Source organism: Apis laboriosa, unplaced genomic scaffold (genome assembly GCF_014066325.1).
Source record: "Apis laboriosa isolate Shangri-la unplaced genomic scaffold, ASM1406632v1 scaffold74_cov149, whole genome shotgun sequence".
Classification (NCBI taxonomy): domain Eukaryota; kingdom Metazoa; phylum Arthropoda; class Insecta; order Hymenoptera; family Apidae; genus Apis; species Apis laboriosa.
In genome coordinates this window covers 741,733-764,783 of record NW_025224330.1, presented here as the reverse complement: position 1 = coordinate 764,783, position 23,051 = coordinate 741,733, and the positions used below count along the sequence as shown (strand labels likewise).

At 40.1% G+C, this 23,051-nt stretch overlaps 1 protein-coding gene across 4 annotated transcripts in view; it reads left to right on the top strand.

Moving 5' to 3' along the window:
* The window catches only part of LOC122719377 (protein groucho-like), a 61,861-nt gene that overhangs the window by 37,432 nt on the left and 1,378 nt on the right, over positions 1-23,051 (top strand). For all 4 annotated transcript variants that reach the window (XM_043945106.1, XM_043945108.1, XM_043945109.1 and 1 more), the window contains 6 exons: positions 6,090-6,366; positions 8,540-8,565; positions 16,090-16,233; positions 17,343-17,887; positions 19,536-19,811; positions 22,362-22,965. In XM_043945106.1, the coding sequence (XP_043801041.1) occupies positions 6,090-6,366; positions 8,540-8,565; positions 16,090-16,233; positions 17,343-17,887; positions 19,536-19,811; positions 22,362-22,965 (1,872 nt within the window). The remainder of the gene's footprint in view (positions 1-6,089; positions 6,367-8,539; positions 8,566-16,089; positions 16,234-17,342; positions 17,888-19,535; positions 19,812-22,361; positions 22,966-23,051) is intronic.

Sequence of the window (23,051 nt, the reverse complement as noted above, 5' to 3'; positions counted from 1 at the left end):
GGTAAAAAAGTATATTAAACTGATATAAATTCACCTCTGCGCACACATCTTCATCCCAACGATGGAGTTAATAACCTTTAATCTATGCATACAAAATGGCCATTTCAACCGGACCTCATACCCCGCTCACCTTTCTTTCCCGCCCCCCACTTATACCCTGATATACTTTCCTCACCTTCGAAGCGAGGTATCGCATGTTCCACACTTAGAATTTCCGTTATATTTTGGTGACCGAGGAGGGAAAGGGGTGTACACACGCAAAAACCTAATACAAAATACAGGACACGCGACCGGCCGTTTATTCGGCGAGCAGGTAATTTAAGGTCGTTAAGTCGGGTGAATCATTTTTATGTGTCCATTATCTTATGGCCGAACGTCAGCTTTTACTTAAAAAAAAAAAAGAAGTTTTTTCCTCGACATCAGCATCCCTTCTTTGATCTCGATTTAATTTACATAATAATCTAAAATCGGGTGCGTGTAATGTTACTTATAATCGGCCAGAAAAATCTTTATGCGCGTTTTTACGTATCAAGTGAATATCAAGTGCAAAGTTGCGTTATTAAATTCAATAACAATTTTATTGTAAAATTTTCTTGATATATAAGTATAATGGATTGCACCGTTTGAACGAAGCAGGTGGAAAAGAGATTAAAATAAATAGAAAAGTATGTACTATAAAATGCACTAAATGAAACAAGAAGCATAGAAAAAATTACTAATATACATCGAGATCCGTGAGAAAATGGATAATAAAATCGACATGTTTTAATACTCGTCACACATACGATCCCGAAAAAAACCGTATATTAATCGACATAAATTACAAATTTGACAATCTATTCTTAACGCCAGAACTTAAGTAACATTTTCTTCTCCTCATAATTTATAAAATTGAGAAACGACGTTTCTCCAAACGCAACATTAATTTTATTACTCGAAAAAAAATTATCATGTTTATTCAACCATTAAGATTACGATTACGATTACATTACCTACATCTAAGTGGTTCTAATGGTTAAAAACAAAAAAAGGAGGGGGGAGGGAATTAGAATTTCCTAAGTAATAATACATCCCCGATAGCACATCGACTTTTATGACCGGCCGTAAGTATGCACGGTATTAGAGGAGGCGGAGGGAGTGGCGCGTCCTTTAATCGCAGGGAGCGACTCGTGTACGACAGACTTCCGGTGGGAAACGTTTTTCTCATACTCATACGCGGCGCGTACACGATGATAGCAGCGGGGTCGACGAATGCGAAATTGGCATTCGGCCGTCGCGGCACGTATAATTGAGTTCCGACTCGGTTCTCGCGTGCACGACTAGAATAATTCCGATGGCCTAAACGAATGCACGGCCCTCGCCGCCACCCTCCCTCCTCCTCCTCCTCCCTCCGGCCACGCTTGAATTATTCTTTCCGCACGCGCGTCGCGCCGCGTGTTGAAAAGCACGGGAGTCGAGCCGAAATTTCTGAAACGCGTGGTAATTTATGCGCGATGGCTTGCATTAGACAAATTTGGAAGCGGGATTGTGGTTGCGATTTCGTCTCTTTTTTTTATCTCTTCTTCTTTTCGTTGAATTATACGTTGAATTATAGTATATTGGAGTATCAAATGAGTTAATTGAACTTTGTTATTCTCCGTAGATGTTCGTTTCGAACATTTGAAAGATTTCGAATATTTGAAAGATAATTGTTTTTTTCTTTTTTTTTTTTTTTCATCGAACGAATATTCGACGAAGTTTCTCCCAAGTTCTTTGCTGTATTTGTCTATCGGTTACGTAATAATATATTTAGCTACGAATCGGTAGATCGTAAAATTTTTATCGTATCATTGACAAGGCGAAAAATTACAACGAATTGCTGTTTGAACATTTCATTCTGGCTTATTGATCATTTGGCTATTGATGAAGATCGATCTATTTCGATTAAAAGGAAGAAAAAAAGATAAAAGAGGGACGAAATCCGTTGCAAACGCAAAATCAGTTCGGCCCGTCCTCGATTTAACGAGCGCACATGCCCGACCGCTACAAATCGTCTGATCGAGGTCATGACACAAACCGCAATCTGCAGTTGCGTAATACGCGTCACTGGCATGCGGGGACATAATCAGCGCGTGCACTGAGCGCCGGCTAGTGGCTAGTACAAGGTGAAACCGGCAGCGTTTACACGTGTGCATGCACTCCTCGTTCGCACATACGTTTCGTGCATGCTGATATATAGGAAGGAAGGGAAGGAGGGAGGGAGGGAGGGAGGGAGGCGACGCGTTTCGAGATTCTCTCGTAGGATTGAAACGCTTGGAACGAAGAAGGGGGAAACGAAGTGGCGATGAACGGAGAGAGAAACCGCGAGATATAAACCATCCGAGGAGAAGAAGAACGTGAGAAAGAGAGAGAAGGGACAGGGAGGAAAAGCGGCGTACGCTTTAAGGTAGGACAGAGATACGTAGATGGTATGGATGAGACAGCGGCAGTAGGGGCTAAAGGCTGAAGGGACGACAGAGGCAAATAGACATAAGCGCCAACCCCCATGAATATGTATTACTCGGTAAACAGGGGTTGAATCAATATTTCGTTTAATAACACTGCACGTTGGAACGCAATTCTCCCTGCCTCTCCTCTCCCCCTCTCCACCTCCATCCTGATTGGGCCTCTCTCTTTCGCCCTATCGCGTCCTATCTGTCTCTTCCTCCTCCTCCTCCTCCTCCTCCTCCTCCTCTTCTTTCCACCACGCGCGTATCGCACGCTTTCGTGCACGCACAGAGAGATAGATAGATAGATAGAGAGAAAGAGAGAGAGAGACATAGCCAGCCCAATCCCAACCCTCTACCCTAGCCGCCAACCAAGGGGGTGCATTTGTACAGGCGCACAGGATATTCCCTGACACGTATTTAAACGCACAGGTATGGACGAGTCGCACCTCGGGCAACGCGCTATGGTGCCGATCCACCCCTCGGGCCAGCCAACCCCTGCTACCACCCTCCCTTTCCGCGTATTATTCACGCCGCGTTAAACCTCGTTTAGGACTATTACGTTTCGTTTGCCGCCGCTGCACGAACGACGACCTGCTCCTCCTCCTCTCCTCCTCCTCCTCCTCCGTTGCTTATACCGAATACCGAATTGAATACCGTGGGTGGAGAGGGAGAGCACGATTTTCTCTGTGTATCCGCGTATTTATCGCGGACAAGCTACGCGGATTGTTTTTTTTTTTCTTCTTTTTTTTTTTTTATTCTCCATGCAACGAAGGTACGGAATAATTGCTTCGGCGAAAATGCGATTTCCGATGGAAATAACCTTGCCGTCGATGCGTTTTTCGACCCACCCTTCGTACCGCTTTGAACATCGCCCGATTATTGCTCGTTCGATGACCACGACTACGCTTTTCGAGCTTTTCTCTCTCTCTCTCTCTCTCTCCCGTTTTTCATTCTTTTCCCGTGGAAAAGGAGAGGGAGAGAATGGTATAAATGGCGTTTTATTCGTGTTTGGCGGGTGACACGGTGTTGTGTCACGATCGTCGATCGATGAGGTGTCGAGATGTAATCGATACGTTTTGTCGTGTATGAAGCGGCGGGAATGATTATATATACGATGCGACGCGATGGTAATGGTGATGCACGCGTTGCTGTAGGCGTTCGAGGTAAAAAAAAAAAAAAAAAAAAAAAAATGGTAATTTATGCAAATCATATTCTTGGATCGGTCGAGCGTTATATTGCGTGGAAAAGTTGTACGGTGATTCAGTGGCTGTGAATCCTCTCCGGCAATACGCGGCAAATGAGCGAGTTAATGAAAACGAGTCGATTATTCGCGACCAACGCTGCGCTATATTTTTGGTAGACTCGTTTGAAATCCCTCCTTAACGTATATTATTATACGTATAAGTGTCGAATGTATTTCTGTGATTCGAGTGTTTTTCGAATCCGAATTGAATTTAGATAAAGCGAAAAGGTTATCTTTGAAACCTTTGGATAAAATTATTTAGCGATCTTTCTTCTCTTTCTTTTAAAAATAAACGCGTATTTGTGAAATAGTGCGTGCGATATTTCGTAATTAACTCTTGGTTAACACTTGATTCTATTTTATTTTGTTTTTCCATTTTATTTATGATTTGTATATCTTCTAATTTCCATTCGCGAAACATCATGATGCGCAGCATTAATGAAAGAACATACACGAAAATGTTTCATGGTTTATTAAAAATTGATAGGAAAGATGTGAAACACAACGGACGGATTTTCGATAATATTCATATTAATTTCGTTTCCAAGTGTATTTGTCATAAATACAGAATTTACATTTACGAAAAATTAAATTTACTTAATCTATACGATTTTTGTATCAATTCCTATTTCATGATAATATTTTTCTCTTATATTTTCACCGAAGAAACAATTTTTTTATGATTTGTATATAGTAACACTCGTTGAACTCGTTCAAACTTTCCATCGAATCAAAAATTAATCCATTGTTATTTCGTATTTTCGTAAATACGATCGTATTATTCGTTTGGAAAGAAACTTTTTCAATCTCTGTTCAACTCGCGCAAAATTAATTCATCCTGAAACATGTTTATACATATATACATATATAGAAAAACTAAAAAAAAAAAAAAAAAAAAAAAAGAGGAAAACCAAATTTCTATTCAACTCCACATTTTTACAATATTTAAACGTATTAAATATTTCAACATTTCTATCATAGATATTTTTATCCCAGTTAAAAATACGCACAACTTCCACACAATTAGAAGAAACAAACATCCCAGCTTATTTATCCCTTAACAAAAATCCTCTTTCAAAAAGAAGAAAAAAAAAAAAAACATCATTCCCTATTTTCCTATCCCTCGATGAAAAACATCATTCCCTCGACCGCGAAAAGAGTTTCGTTTCGTTCCCCGAAAAATCGATACGTCCCTGAAAAATGAACGTCGACGAGTGACGAGATGGTGGTTACCCCCTCCTCCAACGTTCCAACCATCTCGCCTCGCGATCTCTCTCTCCATCGCCCCCTTTCCGTTCGTCGAACGGGCCTCGGCCATAGAGAAAGTAGGGACCATAGAGGGAGGGGGGAAGGAAAAAAAAAGTTGTTGCGCGCGTCAAAAGCCCCTCGCCGGAAGTCGAGTGGCCGCAAGGCAAATTGCGAGCTACATCCGTGGAGTAGGTACACGTGCACAGGGCGGCGCAAATACGTCCCTAGGGGGTAAACTGTGCTGCGGGAAGAGACCCGCACGAGCTGTATACACACGGCAAAGCCGCGACCCCTCGTCTCTCTCTTGGCCCATTCAGCGACAGTCCAGGAAAATAACTATCGTACACAATCGGCGCGTAGCCCGAGAGGGGTTATTTCGCATAATCCACCCTCGTCGGTGCGGCCACGACCCCACGTTCCACCGTGTGTTATTTCCTCTCCCCCCCTTGTCCCTTTTCACCGTCTCTCTCTCTCTCTCTCTCTCTCTCTCTCTCTCTCTCTCTCTCTCTCTCTTTCCACCGATCCTAAATACCTAAGTGAAATCCACGATAAGCATGATTCGCGCACGTAACGAGTTTACCGGCCTCTGTTATCCCCTCTTGATCTTACCCTGGATTTCTCTCCCCTTACACACTGCCTCTGTCCTGCTTTCGTTGGATCCTATTCTTTCTCTCTCTCTCTCTCTNCTGGCTCTCTTTTGCACTTTATCTCGCACTGTATCCGTCCCCTCTCTGTTTCTCGTTCGCTTCTTATGGAGTAGCTCTTGGGACCCTCTGATCGCCGCCACTGGTCGGCCCGCAAGGGCACTCGAGCACGGATTCGTTTTCAACCCTTGCTACGTATGACGTCAGGATGAGGATGACATTTCATTAGGTGGAAACCGCGCGAGAAAGTATATATATATATATATATATATATATATATGGGGAGATAAAGATACATTCGAGCGCTTGCCTTATGGATATGGTATTACTTTTATTCGAATTTGTTTGTTACGTTGAATGCAAACGCGTATGCATACACGAAAAATGTTAATTTTAATCGCCTGTGTGTAATTAATCAATTCGATGATCAACAACGTGGATTGGAAGGATAAAAAGGTACAATTACGGTTTTTTCGTGGGTTGCAGCAACAGAGACCCGATATATCAAGATTGTTGCAACAAATGCATGCTCAACAACTGCCACCGGGGACGGCGCTGGGCGCTCATCCGGGGCTACCCGGACTTCCGGGACTAGGACCAGCTGCTGGACTTCCGGTGCCAACTTCCGCCTCCGCCGCGCTTCTTAGCCTTGGCTTGACGCCGGGGGCCGCCACTGCACCCGGCACAACAGCGGCTCATCCGCTATCGATGTTGAGTAAACCGGAATTGCATCGTCAGCCCGACGATTTAAAGAGCAACGGTGGTGAGTATATTTTGGATTTTTCTTTTTTTTTTTTTTTTTTTTTTTTTTTCTTTGTGCCTTAATTTTCCCACTATCCGAAAAAGATCGTAGATTTCGATTAATAATCTTATCGTTTCATTTTTAACCCTTTGACCCTTTTAAGTAATTTCCAATTTTTATTTTTTCTTTTTCTTTTCTTTTCTTTTCTTTTCTTTTTTTTTTTTTTTCTCTTTTTTTATTCGTTATGATAATTGGTTTGGTAATTTTATCGTGAAACTCATGATTGTTAGAGAGCGTTTACAACGAGGCTCGTTTATATATTTCCAATGAGATTATATTTTTTAGAAATGTTATTATAATTTCTCATCGAAACGGAAATCGGGATAATGAAGACACCGGGATGAGATCTACTCGATATTTGCACAAAGGCTCGTTCATTTTACTAGAAAAGTCAACAAAGACGATAATAAAGATGATGATATTGTTTGACTGTAGTACGTTACTCGTAAAATATGCTTCCGATGAAACGGAATCATTAAACAAACCGCCTATTTCCAACGAGCGCGAGCAACGCGCACGCGAGTGAATCATACGCGAATCCAACTTTCAACGTGTAAACAAGTCGAAGGGTTAATTATGACGTAAAACGCGCTCAGTGTAAAATGCTCCATCCAAAATCGAACATCCGTCTTCTACGCGAGAAATTACGCGAAATTTCTTCCCCCTCATCCCTAATCTCAAGATATTCTTCCCAAACATCTACGACCTACCCTCGGAGAATCGATCCTCGTCCCCAATTCAAGAATTACCAGAATTAACGCCAGTTAATTTCCACCTTCCACGACGCATTATCCCTCCCTCCCCAATTCCAAAAAACCGCAGAAGACCACCGCGTGGCGGGTGACACGCCATCCCCTTTCACGATCGAATTCCTCCTTCCCCCTCCCCACGAGAATCGTAAAACCCCGGGATACTCGTTATACGCATACCTTCCGCCCTTTCACGCGATTTTAATTGCCACCTCTGCGGGCAGCGCGGCGGGAAAAGAAATTAACGAAATTCCGGCCTTTGGTCACGTTCGAGTGGCGCTGCGATATAATGCACACACGTATACGCACATACACACACATACATATATATATATATATATAACGAATCGCATCTACGCTCGCGCCAACGCTCGCTCGAGTTCAACGCTGTGCAAATCGTCGAGACTCGTCGAGACGAGCGAGAGGATAGGGAGGGGATAGATTTTTTTCTCTTTTTGTCACCATCATCCGTTTGATCCCGCTTTTGCCGATATCCCCTCCCTCCCTTCCTCCCTCTCTGGAAAAAAGAGAGAGCGCCAGTCGATCGCACGCGCGCGTGTATATACCTATCTCACTGTATATACGTGTATGTGCCGTCGAAAGGGATGGATGCGCCGCTCTGGACAGCGAGGGAGGAGAGTATATGGGGGGCGGGGAGAGAGAAGAAAAAAGGGAAAAAAAGAGGAAAAAGAATATGTAGCCGACGTGACGCGAGCGTACGGCTCGGCTCGGCTCGGCTCGGCTCGGCTCGGCTCGGCTCGGCTCCGCTCGGCTCGGTCGACTGGAAATTTTCAAAGCGCTTTTCGGGTATCCGCTTTCGGGGGAGGGGGAAGGGAGGAGAGGGGATGAGCGTGTTTGCGTCACCCTGTTAGCGGACACCGGCGGTTTTGAGCGAAAAGCGCATAAATATGCATGAAGATCATTTATACGGGCGCCGCTCGCGCTTCCACGCCACACGCCTATGCCACACGCCTATACGCATATACAGTCGCGAGCGCATATACACACATACGTATATACACACGTACACGTAGAACGTTGCAGCCTACCCCTTCGTCCTCCCACCCCCTACTGTCTCTCTTTTATGGGCACGTTATTAACATTTTATCGACGCGCGGTGGCCAGAATTTCGACAGTTTTTTTTTTTTTCTTTCTTTTTTGTTCTCTCTCTCTTTCTCTCTCTCTCTTCATCCGTTCATCTACCTTTCCATCATCCACCCACTAAACATCCTCCCGTCTCGCCTGTCCCGAAGTCATGCATGAAAATGATTTTTTTTTTTTTTTTTTTTTTTCCCCCCTCTCCTGTCCTATCCTACCCTCCTACGTTTGGAAACGTTTCGCACGGCTTTTTTGACTGACGACTGTTTGCATTTGTCTCGTTACAGGTCTCAGCTCGACCGAGGAGAGACACGTGAGTAGAAAATATTTCGTTCTATTTTTTTTTTTTTTCGTTTTTTATTTTCTAGCTCTTTTGCGTTTCATCTTTGCGTCCCTCGTATTTTCGCTCTCCTACTCTCTCTCTCTCTCTCTCTCTCTCTCATTCATTCCTTTTCTCGAGATTATTATTATTATTATTATTATTATTATTTTTCTTTTTTATTCGAAATAACGCCACAACGAATCAACGGTGGAATTTTTCCTTTTTTTTTTCTTTTTTTTTTTTTTGCAAATTACGAAACGAACTGGGAAGGAATTAAAGGATTCGCATTTGGACACTTGGACTAGTTTAACAATTTACCTCCCTTTTTTTCCATTTGTATGTTTTCATTTTTTGCCTTCTCCTCCCCCCCCCCTGTCCTCCCTCTCCCCATTACGACGCTATATTTAGCTTCCTTCTCGCCGCTTTTAACGAGTAATTTACGGAACGGTTGACACGCTTGCAGCGACGCAAAAAATCACGCGCAACAATAACGTCGGTCGTTCCGAATTAAATTATTAATGGACGTTGAAGTGGCGGCGACGTGGCGCTCTTTGTTAAAATTTTCGAGCATCAGAGAGATCGGGAGAGGGAGGGAGATTCGTGTGGACACGTGGACGGGAAAGAGATATCGCATGGATAGGCGGAGAAGAGGGGGGAGGGGGGCAGGGGGGGGGGAAGGTAGAAAGGGATGACGCGCGCGCGAGCTTTATTTTTCACGTGTCGTAATTAAGGTTTACTACGCAAATGAAATTATGTCAGCGCCGCTGTTTTATCGCGGATGAAACAATAATATGCGCCGAGATTTACGGGCCCATATTTTCGCCCCGGTAAATATTTCTCCACTGAAACGCAGACAAATCATTTATCGAAATGTCGAGTTAACAATCGGATTATCCATCCAACTTCTACCTACCTGATCTATCGCATAAATAAATAAATATGCGAGCGGATGGGGCATATTTTTTACCGCTTATCCGTCTCTCTCCTCCCTCCTCTCCTCCCCCCTTAACCCCCCCCCCTCTCCCCGCTTCCGCCTGAAATTTTCGAAAGGATTTAATGACGTAGATAAATAAATCCAATTGAAGCGAATCGAACGGAACGGAGACAAAAGTCGTCTCTGGTATTTTCCAGGCCAGATTAAAATCGCTTCGATATCCGCGTTGTTTTTTTTTTTTTTTTTTTTTTTTTTTTTCGGATTTATGTATGTACCGGTATATATGCACGATGTACTACGGCTGGGCGCGAGAAGGAAAGGAAGTTTCCGCGAAAAATACGATGATAAATATGATGCGATGAAACGATGTTACGAAAGAGGAGGGGGAGATATAAACGTGTGGCGTTTAATAATATTAGGTTGTTCGGATATGAATTACGATAAATCATGATTTTGAGAAGCTGCTAACACTCGCTTCGAGAAGCGAGTGCTTTGCACGGACGGCAAATATTGAATTCTTGGCTTGTCTATGCATTATACATTATTTTAAAATGGTTATATAGAGATATCGTTGTGTCAATTGTTATTTAATTTAGCCTGAGAATATGATGAATGAAAATGAGGGGGGGAAACTTGTACGAGTTTTTTTTATTATTTAATCTTTGGAATGGAAATTATTCATAAATGTTATACGTTATATGCATTTAGTATAAAATATCGTTTCGATTGCGCGAGGAAAAAAATAACTATGAATATTTTTAATAATATTTTTAAATATATATATATATATATATTCGATATCGTGTTCTTCATGCATATTGATAGAAAATTATTATTATTATTTTTTTTTTGTTTTATTAACAAATAATAAATTCTCGTTACTGTGTTAATTACTATGATAATACGATAAAAAAAAATCATAAATACGTATTTAATAAACATTGGAAAAATTTTTTTTTTTTTCTGTGTTCCAAACATTCTGTAGCTAAACTATGAATGATGATAATTACTATTTCATCACTCTTTATCTCAAAAATTAAGTTTTTAACTAATCCTTCGTAGATACAATTTCTATCTCACAGGTGGTAAATTAAATCTGATAAAGACGCAAAACGATAAAAATTAAATAATCGTTAATGATTTATTGACTGGCGCGAAAAAAAGGTACTCTTTTTTTTTTTTTTTTTTTTTTATATCGATATATGCAACATGCTATTACGTATTAAATCACATTCATTATCATTATTTATAATTCATATATCGTACAACGTAAAAATAAGATAAACATTTTTTTACGATCATTTGCGTCACGTTACTTATAAAATGATTATTTTACTTTATTTTTCATCCGTGATGTGATGTACTTTCGAAATCAAAAAATTATAAAACTCGAATTTTTTCACAAACGAAACGATTTTCGCATTAATAATAATACAAGCTATTTTTCAATATACCAACAATAATATAACGAATCGCAATGAAATACCAGGCATATCTCTATCCATAATTTCTTCTTCTTTTTTTTTTTTTTTTTTTTTAAATCATATTTCAAATATTTACGTTTAAACATACCTAATATTAGCAAATATAATAACAATAACAACCGATGCAACAACAAACCGCAATAAAATACGAAATACTACTATATAACTTCTCTCTCTCTCTCTTTTTCCTTTTTTTCATATTTCAAAATATTTAACACACATTTAAAAAATAATGCAATTTGCGCTCGCACTCTCGTCATCCTCATCACCATCAAACTCCATCAATCGATGGATCAATCGTTAATAATTCTCCCTTCACAATCATTCCGCCAAAGGTTTTACGTAGAAAAAAAACTTCTTCGTTCGAATCGAAAATTTTCCTTCGACGCGTTACAAAAGCACGCGCTCATCACATACAGAGACAACACGCATCACTGCACACTGCATAATTCCTAATCCCCGATTGCAGCGCGAACACGAGGCGCGTATAAGCGCGTACAACGTACTCGAGCATTCGCGACGTGACCTCTCCTCTCTCTCTCTCTCTTTCTCTCTCTCTCTCTGTCCTCCTCTTCGCCCAACGTGTATTACAGCTACATTACACGCGTGTAACTTTTCGTGCGCGTGAAGGGTACAACGAGTGGTTCGGCGTACTTCGCTCACGAGCACCCACTGCACGCGCAATTATGTTTTCGACGAACGCGCGAGTGGTATAAAGTGGCGGGTAGGAAAAGAGGCCGACACGAAAAATACGGCGGCTACCGCCGTAAGGAAAGAGCCGTGGCCAAGCCCTCTCTGCCTTTCGACTTCTCGTTTCCCTAGTTTTTTTTTTTTTTTTTTTTTTTTTTTTTTCACTCGTTGCACTTCACTTCGGTTTCCGGGTTCAACGAGGCGAATTTAAGTTTTTCTTTCTTTATTTGGCGCGCACGTAGTTTTTATATATTTGTCTATATCTTTCTTTCTTTTCTTCTGAAAATTCCGCGAAGAATTCAAAATAATTTGTAATGTATCGGTTGCGGTATTTCGGATGGAGAGATTTCTGTGTATGGTTTATTTTTTTTTTTTTGTTGATAGAAGATTTAGTTTTTTTTTTTTCCCCTCCTGTTGAGCATCCTTTTATAAAATTTAACGACGATTGTAAATTTGAACAACAAATAGAACAGTTTAATGATGCATATATATATATATAATATATGATATTGGGCATCTTTGCAATGATTTTGCAAAGAGGTTTTTAAAGTTGCCTCTCGATATCTATTCAGGAAAAAAAAAAAAAAAATACGAGAGATTTATGTAATGGGAAATTATAAAAAGGATTTAATAACGGAGAAAAATTTACTTACTTCTTAAATTTGAAGTTATGGACGTATTCGTTACTGTTGTAATCATTATATATGCCCATATATCTTACTGTAAATAAGTATGGCACACATTTATGTTTACTTATGCAGATATCATCTAACACTTAAATGACTTCTTTCGACGACTTCGCTTTTAGTCTAACGCATCGACGCTCTTCAAATGCTCTTTCAAGCACTTTAAGTTCAAGATAATTTTAAATAATATTATTCAAACAGTACACGGTATATGTATTCAACCTTTTCAACTCGGTTTAGAATATATATATATATATATACTTTATTCCACACTTTGAATATATTTTGACACAAATAGGTGGACTTAGCACTTAGAACTAATATATGGACTTTTGAGTAGACTCCATCGATAGATTTCTCGATTCCTCGGTTTATTGCAAATGAAATGAAGAAGAATTTCTAATAATGAAATTCTAATGAAATATATGCAGTTGATCCAAGCATTATTTTGACGCGCAATAAATATTACTTAATCCATTCACTGCGAAGCGTACATTCTCAAATATTGAATAATCATTTGTTAAAGTTACCCATACGTGTATTATATACCGTTCTTTATTAGAATTTTATTAGAATTAATTTTATTTCAATCTATACATTTATATTATTTATATCTCGTGTCTCATAAAATAGAAGCGAAAACAAATTTTGAATTTAAGATATATTTTAAATAATTGCACTTGTTGGATGCATCTAAGTGTTCTCAGGTCGATTTTTGGGTAAAAAAAAAAAAAAAAAAAATAGATTCTACGTTCTTTTTTCCTATACATAAAACTTTAATTCCTCTAAAGATTTAGACAAACTTTAGCAAAACGATTAACAGAATAACTTCTCCAACTTCGAAACGAATCTTCCATCTTTAAAAATCCGCCATTTTACGTGCCCGCAGCCCTAACCTAAAAAATCGAAACGATATATTATAATATATCGAAAAGAAAAAATAAAAGAAGAATATCACGATGTTCAGTTTTAAACAAGAAATCCGTCCTGGCCAAGCTGAAACGCGAAACAAAAGACCGGCCGGATGTAAATCGATCGAGGAACGGATCCACGCGCGGGAACATAGCGAAAGATAACCAGCCGGCCGAGCCAGCATTAAACTTACAAAAGTAATTACAGACGGAATACTAGTTCTCTCGATTGTATCGAGCTTAGGGGATAAAGTCCGCGTGGCAGGCTTCGGCCTGCCCACAATCTCTCTCTCTCTCTCTCTCTCTCTCTCTCTCTCTTTCTTTTTCTTTCTCCACCGTCCGAGAAACTTTTCTTTTCCGACCAATGGGCGTAGCCTTAGGGGAAGGAAGGCAGAAGGTTCGTCCGTAGAAAATGCAAGTAACGATCTTCTTCTTGCGAACGGGGCCCGAATCAGGCCCCAATGCTGTGCTCTTGGGTTACAGAGAGACAGAGAGAGAGAGAGAGAGAGAGAGAGAGAGAGAGAGAGAGAGAGAGAGAGTGACGCGTCGAAGAAAAGGAGGGCGGAGAGAGAGAAAAAAGAGAGATAAAAAAAAAATGATGGAAAGAGCAGAGCACCCATAAAGAAGGGGGAGGGGAAAGGGGAGAGATAGCAAGCGTGTAGTATAGGTTTGCCGAGCCTGTAATCATCGCGGGACCGCGAAACGCCCATCGACGCCCTCTCATTCTTCCTCTCTCGCCATTCTATTTTCCTCTCTCCTTATTCGACCCATCCTCTCGGCCACTTTTCTCCGCTTCTCTCGAACCGTCCTTGCACACCAACACACGCTCTCCAATGTGTGCGTGTGCGTGTGTGTGTGTGTCCTCGCCCCATTCCCTCCACGGATCGTGCCGACTCTATAATCATTATCAACCTCTTCCCAAACCATTTTCTTTTTTTCCCTCCCCTTTTCTTTTTCTTCACTTTGCTCTTGCCATCGCGCTTCCTTTATAAATCCTCTTTCTTCCCTGGCGCGCGTTCTTCGTGACTGGTCTGTCGCCCTATCGTCTTTCTCCTTTTTTTCGGGGAGGGAGGAGGGGGAAGGTGGATTTCTTCGTTCGATCCACGGCTTTGAATATTCTATCGAACTTTGTTTCGTGAAATGGATGTTCGGGATACGTAATCTGGACCCGTCGCGTGGCGGGAAGTCGGGACAACGGGAAGCGATGATATTTCTCGAGCGAAAAAGAAAAAAAAGAAAGAAATTCTTAAGTTTCGCTTTTTTGGGAGAATCCCTCTTAGGGTTAATTAATAAGGAGGCGTAGATTTAATGAAAAATCGTTGGGGCGTAATTGGAGGCGAAGTTATTGGCCCTTTTTCAAATTTCTATGGTTCGATTCGAAATTGGTATTTTAAGAATTTGGAATAGATATTGATGGATATTTCGTATCGATTTTTTTCACATGCCTTCTTCCTCCTGAAAAGAAACATTGACCATTTTTTTGTCCGGTTGAACGAAGTCTTCCATCGATTTTTCAAGATCACCAGTAGCTGTTTCAGATGTAATTACACTGCGGAATGTGATATGATCAGTTGTAGCTGTAACTATATGCATTTCTTCTCGTTTAAACTCGCCTACATTCGTCTGTAGTAGTAGTATTAAAATCAAATCAAAAAAAAAATTCTTATCGAAGACAAAAATCAACAAATTTTTTTAATACAATTTTTTAATACACTTTGGGTTTTAATACAAAGAGTATTATATCGCGATGTGAGGGAAAGAAAGACGTGTAGGAAAAGACGCGTCCCCCCTTTTTCCCGCCCCTTCGACAAATTCACGGAGAAACTGATGAAACTCGCGTGGATAGAATCGGGACGATCATTAAATTATATTGCGCGTATCAAAATCATGGAAAATCTCTGGGACGTAATTCCGTATCGCGGATATAGAGAGATTTTATTCACCGTAACGTAAACCCGGGCCCGAAATCTACGTATCGAAACTCGTCGTTCGGCTGTCACGGATGGAAAGTCGAAATCGATTATCGCGAACGGTCGCGTGACAATTGATAATAACCGTCGACGCGGGTAATTACGGTTTTGTCACGTTGATCGAACCGCAGGAAACACGTGGGTAATCCGTTGTTTCAGTCTATGCCGATTGTCTGTTATTTAACCAGAGATTAACGGCTCTGTAAACGTATACTTGTGTTCGTATAGAGAAAATGGTATTCCTCGCGTGGCCAGACTATCTTCGGTGTGGTTAAGTAGCTTTTTCCTCGCTTGTTCAAACCTGTCCCTATAAAATAAATCAAAGCTATATATACATACATACATATATATATATATATATATATATATATATATATATGAGAAGGAAAAATAAAAGAAAAGAAAAATTGTATTTATTTATACGATACGATGAAATCTTCTAAACTTTTAAGAATTTTTTTTAATAAAATTGTTGTTTTCGATCTCCTAGAATTTTTTCTTCTTCTTTTTATTTATCGTCTGTTAATAATGTGAAAAAGTGTAAAAACGAATGGATGCATATTCAGCTTCGAAATTTTCTAAATATCTTTCGTGTGAATATTGTAAAGTCTACCTAAAATTTTTTTATTTATTATTATAATAACACACGTGTATTCAACTCTTTGAAATCTTTTGAAAACTTTATTGCAAATATTGTAAAAATTTTTATCCGAAGAAATATAAATATCGAGAAATTTCTTTTTTCGTTTACCCAATCGATTAATAATATCGATTTTAAAGATCGTCAGATCGTGGACACGCAGATCGGGAAAATCGTAATTTTCGTCGTTTCCGTTACAGAGGAGCTCGATATCGCCCGGTGATAAATATAGTCGTCCGCGTACACCGCAGGAGACGCATCATTCCCATCATTCTCAGAATCACCATGACCATCCCATGCACATCAAGAAGATGAAGAAAGAGCAGGACAAGGACATCGGTCATGTAAGTGTTTGCACTGGATTATTTATCGATATTTATATATGTCTTTATCGGGGATTTTGTTGATTTTATTAATGTTGAATTTGATTTTATCTAGATCTTCAATCAGCGTTTCGACCTACTTTCTCGTTTCTTTTTCAATCGTGTATTTTTACCAAATTCTATCTAGGATCGTGTAATTATATAATTGTTAAAAAGCTTCAGACAAATTTTTATTTATGTGAGATTTTTTATTTAATATTTCGATCAAGTGGCATTGTCATCCGATATCACGAATCGATAATTCGATTGAATTTAAAAAAGTCTCTTGGAAAGGACTCTCTTAATGTTTTATCTTAAAAAGAATATTTTGATACGGAGAGATCGTGCACAAAAGAAAAAATTCACGTCGACGATAATAATGTTCAAGATTTTTTTATCTTTTTTTTTGTAACAAAAATCGGTTGTATTTTTATTTCGATTCATCGAGTTATCAAATAATCGTAAGAGTCTAATAATATTAATTATTAACTCGATCGAAATTCAGGCATCAGATACCGTTACAATTCCGACGCTTTAACAAGGCACAAAGGAAACCGTGATTGAGACTTCAAATAAGATAAGACTGATTGGGCTCGCCAATATGTAACTTAGATAGGCAGAGACCGTGCAATTTCAAACAACATACTTCAGCAACAAACTTTCAACGAATTCTTCGTTTGATGAAATAAAAAACAGCTTCCTCAACTTCCTACCAGATGTCACGCATATTACGTTTAGCAAGAATTTTGAATCGCGTCAAAATTTCGAGTGATTTTTGAAAAAAAGAACATATATAGATAGAAACAAAATGAGCTCGATTGAAATTAAAAATAATTAATCGATAATTTATTCATCAACCAAATATTTTTGTATCTCCCGTGTATAACAATTTTTTGAATGACCATACTTACGAACAGACTATAATTATCACCGCGTAAGAAAGTTAAAAATATTTCTCAAATCCCCGAAAGAAATTTTAACCAACCAAAAATTAAGGATTCTATTCAACAGATTTTTACAAAATCCTAAAAGAAAAAAAGCAACGATTCAAAAATTCATCTTGCGAAACAACTTTCATTTTCTACCTGCAGAGCGACGGGGAGAAGAGCGACCAGGACCTCGTGGTGGACGACGCGAGCGAGGGGCCAACGAGTCCCGTGGTAAACGGCACGACGTCGCCCCGAGAGAACGGTCTGGACAAGGTGGCGCCGATAGGCGCCGGGGTGCAGACGAAGAAGGACGTGCCGCCCCATTCGCCGAGAAGCGGGACGAGCAGCAACGCGAGCACACCCTCGGCCAAGAAGATGGAGGAGCGCGAGAAACCGACCACGCCGATCTCGAAACCCCTGACACCGACCTCCGGTTCCGCGATCGGTGGCGGTTTGAAGCCATCCGGCTCGGCCAAGCTACTCCAGGGACCACCGCCCCCCGGCGTGCCCAGCGCTTATCCACCGCACTACGCCCCGGGTCCACCCCCTCACCATCTGGCACCAGCTGGCCAGCATCCTCACGTCGACATGATGGGTTATAACGGCTATGTGGCGCCCAGAGCACCACCTTCCCTCCAACAGCTCTACGATCCCCACGTGGCCATGAGGGCCCCTATGGGATCCGTCGGAGTGCCCGGAGGCAAACCGTAAGTGGATGTGGTAGCGCTCCCGCGACTTCACTCCTAATATTCCAGAATTGAATCGAAGATCCCAGATCTGCGGATTTAAAATATCCCTCCTTTTTATATAATGGAAATAGAAGTTTATTTACGGAGATTTGTTAAGTTTAAGTTTAAGGAAGGAATATTTGTTTTATATATATATATATATATAGGGTAGGATTTACGTAGTGTAGGTTTAAGAATTCTACGTATTCTGGAGAGAAATTTATTTTTAATTTTTGTTTAAAAAAAAGTCTGAATTGTGAATTGGCAGAGAGGATAGTTTCTCTTGTTTGGTAGTGAAAATATTAAATGATCGATCAATCACGTTTATCTCGTTGGTTGATTACATTGTACGAGATAATAAGTAATAAATTTATTGATACAGGATGATGTAACAAAACTTAAACAACGTTTTTTGGAAACGAATCTAGAGTGGATGAAGGCTAAGCGAAACTGTTTGCTTTCACGTACAGATTATGAAAACTAGGAGGTGTTTCGCGATAAGATAATTGAATTACATGTTCTTGAGTATTTGATTGGGGATATTAAGGGGAGGAGAGAGGGGGAATATATATTTGACACAATTATGCGTTGTTATATTAACCGTTTGATCGATAAATGTAAGATTCAAAATTCTGTATATGGAACTTTTGAAAGTTTCCATTTGATATCTCTAAGTAACCAAGCTTTCAAACACTTAATTTTTCCATACGTGAATTTTCACCATATCAAATGTATCAAATATATCTTGGTCCAATAATTTTAAGACCAATTGTATTTAACGCATGATTTGAGTAAAAATACAGGTATAACATTTGTACAGAGAGAGGAGAGATATCAGCGATTACTGGAAAGCAATAAAAATATACTATATTTTATATTTTAACGAAAGATCGAATCCCCGATATAATATGCTTTTTGTTTTAACATTGTTTGATATTCGGTCTGCTTGCCAGGGCTCGTTATCTACGGTTCTGTTTACTATGAAAATTCACCCAATCCCCTTGTTTATCGTAGCCGCGAACGGTTAAAATACGTTATCGATATTTTTATTTTAGAACAGATCTCGGTTACCGGGAGATTAAACGCTCGAGATAGAGGCTAATGGGAAATATTAAGATAATAAATCGCGTCTTCCCCGTGATATTATTTCGCGTTCTCGATTTCTCGAATTCCTGTCACCTCACTTGGAAAAGAAAATCTACTCTGCATATTAATAACGTATCACGATAAAAATCGTTCCTTCTTCCCCCGAAAATTATTTCTTCGCGTTTTTCGAATCCGTCCCACCAAAAAAAAAAGGAAATCCTTCACTCCCCTCATATTTATCTCTTCGAAATTTCTTCCCAAACTTAGCATAAATCACACCAGTGTAATTTCATTCCACAGAAGAGATATCTATAAACAGGATAAAACTCCACGAGTATCGATTTTCCTAGAAAAGAGAGAGAGGAAAAAAAAAAGAAACGAGTTAAAGTCACCAAAAATCCCCTGTCCCTCGGTTAACTTTTTCCAGTTTCGTTGGAGCGTGTCGTTGCGGATCGATGGAACGGGAGACGATACAACACCGGATCGGATAGTTGGCAGACGCGTGTTCACCACACGGGGCGAATTTTTCTCTATGTTTCAGCGCGTACAGTTTCCACGTGTCGAGCGAGGGCCAGATGCAGCCGGTGCCCTTCCCACCGGATGCGCTCAGCGGACAAGGGATACCGCGTCATGCGCGGCAAATTAATACCCTCAGCCATGGGGAGGTCGTGTGCGCTGTCACGATCTCGAATCCGACCAAATATGTGTATACCGGCGGCAAGGGATGCGTCAAGGTTTGGGATATAGGGCAAGGTGGCACGGGTAGCACCAAGTCTGTGTCCCAACTCGACTGCCTCCAACCTGACAATTACATCAGGTCAGTGCTCTTTCTTTGTCCGTTTTACGTTTTATTTTCTTTTTTTTTTTTTTTATACTTACTCTTCCAGCTGCTTCATTTTCAATTAAACGTTTATTGTATGATTTTTTTTTTTTGATATTCAAATTAAAAAAATGTAAACTTTGGATCCAATTATCTGTCGTAAAATTGTATAATATTTAAACTTTGTACTTGTTATTTTAATTTTTCTTTTCTTTCTTGCTTTTTGATATGAATATCGTATTACAATCAAGATCGTCTATCTATATCTGTATCCATATTTATTAAATAATGATCTAAATCAGAGTCCGTATAATCGAGAAACAGTAATACAACAATAAAATACCGTCCAAATTATACGCGACTATTGTTTTCTGGAAAAGAGAAAAGGAAGGGAAAAAAACAATTGCGATAATTCCGCCATCGCGTGGGAATACAATTAATTTTACCAGAGTACACACCTCTGGAAACATTCTTACAATAACACGATCGTTGAAACGAAATTATGTAAACCGTCCACCCCCTCCAATAGGATTTTATTTCACAAACGGGTCACAGCAATCGGGCCACAGGCCGATCGAGAGCCGATCGAACCGAAACAAAAACGGTTTTGCACGTTAAAAACGAAAGAGCGAGAGAAAGGATCGCCGTGGGGCGGAACGGAGGAACGCATCGTATAATGAGATTCAATGTATTCCATGCACGCTCGAAAAATCGTCGGCAATGTGTCGGCCGTGTAGAACAAACGGGGCGGGGTGTTCGACGTTTTCACGATACATTTCGCGCTGGATGTGCACGTTTTAACGATATGCCCCCCGGTATAATATCAACCCCCATCCTCCCTCCCTCCCTCCCTCTCCCTCTATGTATGACTGTTAATGCCAGCGATACGCACGGTAATTGAAGCCGGCCGCACTTTTTCTCTTTCTTCCTTTTTTTTTTTTTTTTTGAACGCGCTCTCTCTCTCTCTCTCTCTGAGCGAGCGAGCCAGCACGGGCAAATTTAATAAAATTTCACTGCTGGTAATGCATACGGCCATATACACACCCATCCTCTCTGCATTAAAGGGTACTTTATGATCAATCGGTCACAGTTGCTAATCACGGCCGCTGCTCCGATTTCGCCACGCTTGACCGCGTAAAAATGATTACCACTTTTAAAACCCGCTGTCAAACCGGGCGAAACGGTTGCCCCCGAGAACAAATGAGAGCCAATGAGAGAACCGTTTTCATTTATCGAGAGAGCGTTCGGTGTTTCGTCGATCGACCGAAACCGGGTTACCACGGGTTTTACCACTTGTGTGCATCGATGGTTCATTGTGCTCGAGATATCGTGTTGGTATTTTTCTCTTTTTTTCTTTTTTTCGGTGTTTTTTTTCCTGCCTGTTTTTCGAGTTGCGGTCACCAGTTTTGTAATATTCAAAAAAAAAAAAAAAAAAATATAACTTACGATCGACAGGCGTTATCGAACTGTGGCTTTTTCCCGTCATACTTCCAAATAACTTCTCCAATATGCCATAAAATCCAAAGAATCTTCGTAATCTTTGCGTAATCTTTGAGCCATAGGCTCTATAATAATAATAGACTACTATAATAATAATAATTCGATTGTTCTTAATTTTTATTTCACGTGTTTCATTGATCATATATATATAAAATATGTAACTTACGATCGATGGGCGTTATCGAACTGTGGCTTTTTCCCGTCATACTTCCAAATAACTTCTCCAATATAAAATCCAAAGAATCTTTGAGTCATCGGCAGACTATTATAATAATAATAATAATTCGATTGTTCTTAATTTTTATTTCAAGTGTTTCATTGATCATATATATATAAAATATATAACTTTCGATTGACGGACGTTATCGAACTGTGACTTTTTCCCGTCATACTTCCAAATAACTTTTCCAATATAAAATCCAAAGAATCTTCGAGCGTAATCTTTGAGTCATCGGCAGACTACTATAATAATAATGATAATTCGATTGTTCTTAATTTTTATTTCAATTTTTATTCATTGATCATATATATATGTAAAATATATAACTTTCGATTGACGGACGTTATCGAACTGTGGATTTTTCCTGTCATACTTCCAAATAACTTCTCCAATATAAAATCCAAAGAATCTTTGAGTCATTGGCAGACTATTATAATAATAATAATAATTCAATTGTTCTTAATTTTTATTTCACGTGTTTCATTGATCATATATATATAAAATATATAACTTACGATCGATAGGCGTTATCGAACTGTGGCTTTTTCCCGTCATACTTCCAAATAACTTCTCTAATATAAAATCCAAAGAATCTTCGAGCGTAATCTTTGAGTCATCGGCAGACTACTATAATAATAATGATAATTCGATTGTTCTTAATTTTTATTTCAATTTTTATTCATGTTTCATTGATCATATATATATGTAAAATATATAACTTACGATAGGCGTTATAGTAAATAGTGAAAGGATCGATTGAAGCGATTTAAGCTCGAGAGAAAGTGGGTTCACCGTTCTCTAAAACGAAACGAATTGTGGCACGGCAGGTCGGTGAAACTGTTACCGGATGGGAGAACGCTGATAGTCGGAGGCGAGGCTAGCCGACTTAGTATCTGGGATCTGGCCAGTCCAACGCCGAGGATCAAGGCCGAATTAATCTCGGCCGCCCCCGCCTGTTACGCCCTGGCAATCTCCCCGGACTCTAAGGTTTGCTTCAGCTGCTGCAGCGACGGCAGCATCGCCGTCTGGGATCTTCAGAATCAGTCCTTGGTGAGACAGTTCCAAGGTCACACGGACGGCGCCTCGTGCATCGACATATCGGCGGACGGCTCGAAATTGTGGACCGGCGGATTGGACAACACGGTCCGCTCGTGGGATCTGAGGGAAGGAAGGCAGCTGAAACAGCACGACTTCACGTCCCAGATATTCTCGCTCGGCTACTGTCCCACGGGGGAATGGCTGGCCGTGGGCATGGAGAACTCGAACGTCGAGGTGTTGCACGCCTCGAATCCGGACAAGTACCAGCTACACCTGCACGAGTCTTGCGTATTATCGTTGAGATTCGCCTCCTGCGGCAAGTGGTTCGTCTCAACTGGCAAGGATAATTTGCTGAACGCGTGGCGCACGCCTTACGGGGCCTCGATATTCCAGGTAAGCGGATTTGCAACTCGATCCTACGGAGAGGAGAATAAATTTTATTCTTAAGTTTAGCATAGATGAAAGTATAAGAGTTCTCA